General features: G+C 59.0%; 1 protein-coding gene across 1 annotated transcript; it reads right to left on the reverse strand.

Moving 5' to 3' along the window:
• Window positions 1-263: 263 nt before the first annotated feature.
• Window positions 264-5,633, reverse strand: DLX3 (distal-less homeobox 3). Its single transcript, XM_055337013.1, has 3 exons — window positions 5,078-5,633; window positions 3,684-3,874; window positions 264-2,137 (listed from the first exon to the last, which is right to left on the reverse strand). The coding sequence occupies exons 1-3, from the start codon at window positions 5,400-5,402 to the stop codon at window positions 1,790-1,792; spliced, it is 864 nt and encodes a 287-aa protein (XP_055192988.1). The 5' UTR covers window positions 5,403-5,633; the 3' UTR covers window positions 264-1,789.
• Window positions 5,634-7,522: the final 1,889 nt, after the last annotated feature.

Genomic DNA, 7,522 nt, shown 5'->3' on the forward strand with positions numbered 1-7,522 from the left:
CAGGGAGGCCACAGCTGGGAGCCTCCCACCCACCCAGACCTGCCCGAGTTGGGGGCAGCCTCAGGGTCAGGAGCACCTGCCACCAGGGGCCAGGCCCAGCCCGGCCCTTGAGCCCAGAGTCCCAGCAGTGGATCCTCAGGGCTCTGAGTCCCCTGGGAGCCCCTGGAGGCTCCAAGGCCTCTCTGTATCCAACACCTTCCCCAACTCCCAGGCCCTCCCCAAGAGCTGTCTGCCTCCAGCCTCCAGTTCAAAGAGCTCAGTGGTTAGTTTCTTCTTTTTTATTAACGTTATATATAAAGATGGGTCCAGTAAGAAAGCAGAAATGAGAAGCCTGGGAGGGAGTGGGAGTTGGCTTCGTTCCTGCCCCCCCCCCCCCCCCCGGGGTGGGACTCTGAGATCCACCAGGTCTCTCTTTGCTCCTGCACTCCCATCCAACCCAAATCCAGCCGGAGCCCACACCCCTGTTTCTCTCTGCTCACAACGCACAGGCAGGTACGTCCAGGAGGAAAGGACCACATAAATAGGAAACCACAGTAGGGAGGAGGCTGCTTCTCTCTGTTGCTCTTAAAAAAAAAAATACATACTATATATATATATATATATAGCTAGTCTTCCACCTCCCCCTTTTCTTCAATGTTTGACCACATCAGGGTGGAGGAAGGTTAGCTCCAGGGGGGATGTCTGGGCCAAGGAGGGGCGGTGCTACTAGCCCTCCAGACAGCCACCCCCTCACCCCTAAAGGCACGGGAGCTGTCATCCTCCCCTCTCTGCCCCATGCACCTCACCCACCGTTCTCCATCTGTGGGAGCAATCTGTTTCCAAAGTCACCGGAAACGGGATGTTTGGGGGTTTGTCTTGCCTGGCATGTTTCCTTGGAGACTTGGGGTTTGGCGCCCAAACTGCCATCTTTCTGGAGGAGAGGAAGAGGTGAGTGGGGGTGGCAGAGCAGAGGCGCCCACGCAGGGGAGATTGGTCCTATCGGTTAACAATGCCCATTGTTTTCCTAGTTTTCAACAGCTTTTAAAACCAAAGTTGTGCAAAGTCCTGTACACGGAAGAAATGGGTCCTTAGGAAAGGCACCTGAGACCCACCGCCCCTCTCCCGACAGAGAGGGAGAGAGAAGAGAGATGGCTCCTTGAGTTCTTCCCTCTAAAGCCACAGATATTAAAAGATTCCCTCACTTGGGGGGGGTTCTTTGGTTTAACCCTCAAATCTGAAATGAGGGCTAGAAGCACGGGCTGGGGTCTGGTTGACATCCCCACCCTGAGTCCTGGTCATGAGGTCCAATGTCTTTTTGGCAGAGGGGATGCTCAGGACGTGGGGAGCCACAAGTGGCTTAGGAGGGACCAAGCCTAGCAGGTGCCGGGATCCACGGTGCCCGGGGGCCCCAGCCCAGGCCTGACCTGCAAATGCTCTGCAGTTTCCTTGGTCCCCAAAGTCTCCAGTCTGCAGAATGAGCACTAAATTTTAGAAGCTGGAAGGTGATGGGCCACTGAAAGCCAATCCAGGCTCCTGGAGCAGAAGGGGAGCGGCTGTCCCAGCTGGAGTGCCCCAACATTTCGAGGGGAACCCCAGTCTCTAGGCAGGGGTAGGGAGGTTCAGGGGACATCCTTGGTCCATGCAAATTTCATCTGGAAGCTCTTGGGTCCCTGGAGAAAGGGGCAAGGGAAGGGGGAAAGGGGGTGCCCTTTCCCCTGTGCTCCTCGATGATTCCTGAGTGTCGGCTAGGACGGAGGCACCTTCTGCCTGGTCCCGGGTCCTTCGTGGGAGGTTCAGGCCAGGTGGGTGCTCAGTACACAGCGCCAGGGTTGGGCGGGGGCCCAGGGGAGGCGTGATGCAGGGCAGCCGGCTGAGGCGGCTGCTGCTGTAAGTGGGGTCCACTCAGATTCTGTGCATGGTACCAGGAGTTGGTGGGGTCGTCCAGATAGCTTGGGGAGGCACTGTATGGGAGCGGTGGGGGCAGCTGACTTCGGGCAGGGGCCGGAGTGGAGTGGGAGGAGGTGTCCCAGAGGGCAGGTGACGGCGGTGAGTTGCAGGCCATGGAATCACTATTATTGGGGCTATGCTCCAGGGGCACCTCCCCATTCTTGTAGAGCTTCTTGAATTTGGAGCGGCGGTTCTGGAACCAAATTTTCACCTGCATGGGAGGGGGGGGAGGGGGAGCTAGTTAGCCTCTCAGGATGCTCCGTGAAAACCCCAAGGGGACCCAGCCAAGAGATGGCAAGTCCAGCACCCCATGTTACACACAAGATCCAGGCAAAACCCAGGTGTCCTGACTCCCAGGCCAGCATCTTTTTTCTATCTGGGATAAAATGCAGTTAGGAACATTCTACTGCCTGGGTCTACATTCCGCTCTGCCACGTACTAAGTTGTGACCTTGGGCAAGCTACTTAACCTCTCTGATTCTTGCCTTCCCCATCTGCAAAATGGGGATGTTGACAGCCCTTACTTGATGGGGTCATCACAAGGCTCAAATAAGTTGGGACAGATAAAGAGCTCAGGACCGCCTGGTATGTAGTAAGCACTCAATAAAAGGCAGCCCAGGTGGGGGATGGGCAGTTTGTGGCATTTTGGTCACATTAGAAACCCATAAGCAGAGGTGCACAGATACACAGAGACAAACACACACCCACATAAGCATCTCCATGTGCAGGAATGTACCCACTCACAGCTTCACACTCAGACACCAGATTATAAAGATACACACATGCACCCAGATAAATGCCCCACGAACGGGGGCACCCATGTTCACACACTAGGGCATGGAGACTGCGCTCTGGGGCTGGCTATTGGGGGTGACCTGGGGACTTAGGAGCAGGTGAGCCATGATTCCCCAAATTTCCCTTGGGGTATCTCCCCCCCCCCTGCTCCTCCCCACCCGATGACTGGTACAAACAATGAATCAGCTCCTCACTGGGTGACCCAGATTCCCAGCGGACTGGGCCCCACGCAGCAACCCAGGCCAGCCTGTCAACACCTGCAGGGAGCCAGGCATCCACCAGCCACTCCGCCCCTGAGCAGTGACAGGCTGCTGGGGGCTTTAGGAACAGGCTGGGGGGCAGAAAGGGGAGCTCATCTTTGAGTTCCTATCCCCCTTTGGTGGAAAATCGCCCTTCCTGGCTTGGCGCAGAGGACCAGGTGAACCATTTGGGTGCTGAGCATGAATGCAGTGTTTTGATAGAAGCATACATTTTTGTACATGCGCTCACCAGTGTGCACAGCTGTGAACACAATGACCCTTGAAAGGTCATACTTCTTATGCCACCATTCCCACAGGTACACACACCCATTAGCAAGTGTGCAAATATACATGCATATACACGTGTATATACATTTCTACACGCACATGCGTGGCCTGGGGTGGGGGAAGACATGATGTGGACTCCTCTGAAGTGAGAGACAAACACACTGAGAAGCGTGCGAGCTAGGGTGTCTGGAGTAAGGGGAGGATACCTCTCCTTGCGGCAGACAGACACAGTTGCACAGGTTCACAAATACGCACGCCTGTACACGTTTGAATGCAGAAACTTCCGACAGCAGTTGAGACTTGGCATGGGGGAGGGGTGGCCTCCCATCCACAGGCAAGGGTTTCAAGGGCCTGCAGGGCATTTCAGAGGCCAGCCAGTCCGGCGGCGCCTGGGGAGCCCCCGGGTCCCGCGCGGCCCCCCCTCCCCCGCACTGACCTGCGTCTGCGTGAGGCCCAGCTGCGCGGCCAGCTCGGCGCGCTCCGGCAGCGCCAGGTACTGGGCCTTCTGGAAGCGGCGCTGCAGGGCGGCCAGCTGATAGCTGGAGTAGATGGTGCGCGGCTTTCGAACCTTCTTGGGCTTCCCGTTCACCATGCGCACCTCGGCTTCCGGCTCCTCCTTCACGGATACTGCGGGCAACGCACCGGGTTGGGGGGCGGCTGAGCCTGGACCTGCGGCCCCTGCGCCCTCCCGGGCCCCCGCCCCCGACCCGCGCCGGGCTGCCTGGCTGTGCGCTCCACCGCCCTCGCCCCGGCCGGTCTGCCGCGGCTACGGAGCCGGAGCCGCAGCCGGAGCTCGGGACCGGCCCCGGCCGCGGCGGCCGCCCACGACGCACGCCCCCCAGCCCGCAGCTCCGCGCCCCGCTCCCCCAGAGCGCCGTCCCCGGCGCCGGCCACCCGGGCGAGGCCGGCCGCGGCTGCGCTCCGACGCCTCCCCGGCTCCTCGCCCCCCTGCTGGCCACCCCCTGCTTGCCCCGCCAGGCCCGCGATCACTTCTCTCGCCCTTTCTCCGTCCGTCCGTCCTTCCTGCCTGCCTTTTTCTGGTTTTTAAACTTTTCATTTTGGAATAGTCTTAGATTCTCAGAGGAGTTTCAAGCCCAGTACAGACTCCCTTTTCCTTCCTTTTTTTCCCTTCTTGGCCTTTCTTCTGTTCCTTTCTCTCACTTGGTCTCTCCACGTTTCTCTTTTGGTCTTTCTCCATCTTTCTTTCTTTCTTTCTTTCTTTCTTTCTTTCTTTCTTTCTTTCTTTCTTTCTTTCTTTCCTTCCTTCCTTCCTTCCTTCCTTCCTTCCTTCCTTCCTTCCTTCCTTCCTTCCTTCTTTCTTTCTTTCTTTCTTTCTTTCTTTCTTTCTTTCTTTCTTTCTTTCTTTCTTTCTCTTTCCTTTCTCTCTTTCTTTTTTCACTTTTCCACTTCTCAGTCTCTGCTTCTCAGTGTGTGTGTGTGTGTGTGTCCCTCAGTAGGTCCCCCTCACCATACCCCTCCTCTCCGCCCATATCCAGAGTGTCCCTGGAGCTTCCAGTTCCCCGCTGCCGAACCCCAAGCCCTCGGAAACCCGATGGAGAAGCTGACGTGCTGCGAAAGCACCTCGATTCGCAGGTCCTCTGACACCCCACCCTCCTCTCCTTCCTCCCCTAGCCGGCCCCATCCTCACCGGCCCCATCCTCACCGAGACCCACGCACACAGCCTCGGGACTGGAAGGTCCTCTGTCCCCTCGGGGGTCATCTAGCCCACCTTGTCTAACTTTAGACAGCAGCCCGCCCTCCGACGCTTGCCTAGATTTGAGCTTCAATCCCTCGCCTTTCTCTCCCCAGGGGAACCCTCCCAGCCCTCACCTGGGTCCTGGGCGGGCAGCGGCTGCTCCCGGTACGCCCCGTATTGCCGGTAGGAGGCTCCATAGGTATATTCCGACTTGGGCGAGTAAGCGCCCGCGCCCGCAAGCCCGTTGAGATTGAACTGGTGGTGGTAGGTGTAAGGGTTCACGGTCTGGCCGTAGGGCTGGCCCGAGTAGTAGTCGTGCTGGGGAGCGCTGTAGTAACCCAGGTCGGTGACAGAGGACTCGGGCAGGGTGGGCGAGTCCTTGGAGCCCGCATGGCAGCTCAGCGAGCTGGAGATATCGGTGAGGATGCTGCTGAGCTTGCGATCGAAGGAGCCACTCATCCTGGCGAGCGCCGCGCGTCGCGGGGCTGGCCTGGGCCGCCGAACCGAAGCGGGCAGGAGCGCGGAGGCGGCGCGGGAGACCAGGCGGGGGTGTGTGTCCGGAGGCCGGGGGGAGGGCCCGCAGGGTCTCGGGGGAGGGGAGGCCAAGGGCGCCTAGACCATTGCTGGCCTCGCGGCGGTCGCTGCGCGCCTCTCGTCGCGTCCCAAGCCACAGTCAAATGCTGCCAGCTCCGCCCGGCCAGCCGGTTATAGACTCAATAGTGGAGTCGCGGAGGGAGGCTCCAGCGCTCTGATTGGCTGCAAGTCTTGCCTTCGAGGCAAAACATGCTCTTGCGCTCTTTGGTTCTCTCTTTCTCTCCGCTCGCTCCCCCATTCTTTGTTGTTACCCAAAACACACACACACACACACACACACACACACACACACACACACACACACACCTTGTTCCTTCTACGGCCCCTGTCCCCAGTCCAGATAACTCCCCAGTGTCTCTGAAGGAAGGAGTGGGGGGAGGGTGTCTCTGCCAGGGGGGGGGGGGCCCAGGATTTGTCAGTCTGTCTGTCTCCCTGGCTGCGGCTGGGAGGTGGGCTCAGGTGCGATGGGGAAGCAGGGGAATTTGCCCATTGGGTGTTTGTGGAGGGAGGTGGTCCAAGGTGGTGTATGTGTGTACGCTATGCAAATGACAGGCAGACTAATGTGCCCAGAGTGGGAAGGACTCAGGGCTCGCGAAAATACTTTAATTTCTTTTACAATCGAAAGAGAAGGGAAAGACATTTTAGGCTGAAGGAAATGTTTGACTATATGATATTGATATATTTACAGCAATGCAGTCATAAAATGTAATCTTGAATGTCTTTACAGAGAAATGGGCCCATCACGAAAAAGTGCCTTGGGACTGTGTAAGTCATAATGGGATGGAGAAGGTCCTGTTGGAGAGACAGGGAGGGGGCTAACTGGGGTGGGGGGCAGGTTGTGTGGATTTAGGGGCTTAGGCAGAAGGCAGAGGTGGGTAACCTGTCCCGTGATGCAGTTTCAGAGATTGCCCAGGCTTGCTGGAGGAAGCAGGGGACCTGGGGTCCCCATGGGGCTGGGTAGGACACAGCCTGGCTCTCTGTGTGCCTCAGAAGTTTGGGGGGCAGATTCTGTGCACTGGGGACAACACTAGGGAAGGCAGGCATTTTTAGAGATCAGGTATATGGGACAGGTGTACTCGGGGTGTGTGGTGTAAGAGTTTCACGTATTCCACAGTATACAGAGATGCACAAGAGTGCTGGAGTGTGTGTGTGTGCGCGCACGCGCGCGTGCATGTGGGGTGGGGAGGGAGTAGAAGCAGTATGAGTGGATGCCCATGGGAGGGGGTGTCTGCGCTTGAATGTGCGGTTGTATGCAGATGTGTATGGATCTCTTAGCGCCTTTCCAGTCTCCAGCAGCTGAGAACCATGATGCTCCATTGAGTCCTGTGCCTCCGAGAAGGCCCTGGAGAGGCTCCCCTTCCCACGCTGGCAGCTCCTAAGTCCTATCTGGCCTGCAAAGCCATCCAAGTTGTCCCCGACGCCCACGGCATTTCTCCATCCCACCCCCAATTCTGCTCTCCGCCTTTCTTCGGGGGGAGGGGGAGCTTCTCCGAATCTCAGTCCCTGGCCGCGCCTGGCCTTCACACAGGGCGGCCCCAATCAATGCGGCTGTCCCCTTCCACGGCCCCGCGGCGGGGCTAACGCGACCCAGGACACGCAGTGCCAGCGCGCCACCCTGTGGTCGGTTCTGGGCACTACAGTCCCCCCAAGTCCCGCCGAGCCTGGGGGAGGGGTTTCGTTGGGAGACGCCTCCGCCAGGCAGACCAGTGTGCGGGGGCGGGGGGCTCTGTGCCCCTTTGCAAAGTCAGACTCCGCGGGCAGGCTGCCAGGGGCTCCCGGGGCTTCGGGGGGCGCACATGGCGGAGGCAGAGGGCCCCGGTCCCCGCCGAGGGGCAGGAGGCCCGCAGGTCTGAGCCGCTCCGGGGAGGCCGCGGCGTGGGAAAGGTGGGGGCGGGGGCCGGGCGAGGGGAGCGCTATCTGTCTGTCTATCTCCGCGTCCCCCCAGCGCCTATCGCGCGCCGCTCCGAGCCCGTGGCGGGGCGAGT

This window comes from Nyctereutes procyonoides, unplaced genomic scaffold (genome assembly GCF_905146905.1).
Source record: "Nyctereutes procyonoides isolate TBG_1078 unplaced genomic scaffold, NYPRO_anot_genome, whole genome shotgun sequence".
Taxonomy (NCBI): Eukaryota; Metazoa; Chordata; class Mammalia; order Carnivora; family Canidae; genus Nyctereutes; species Nyctereutes procyonoides.

Coding starts and splice junctions, on each gene's coding strand:
- DLX3 (XM_055337013.1), bottom strand. CDS start 5,402: ATGAGTGGCTCCTTCGATCGCAAGCTCAGCAGCATCCTCACCGATATC. Junction 3,875..5,077: donor GCTGCCCGCCCAGGACCCAG/GTGAGGGCTGGG, acceptor CGTTGCCCGCAG/TATCCGTGAAGGAGGAGCCG. Junction 2,138..3,683: donor TGGGCCTCACGCAGACGCAG/GTCAGTGCGGGG, acceptor CCTCCCATGCAG/GTGAAAATTTGGTTCCAGAA.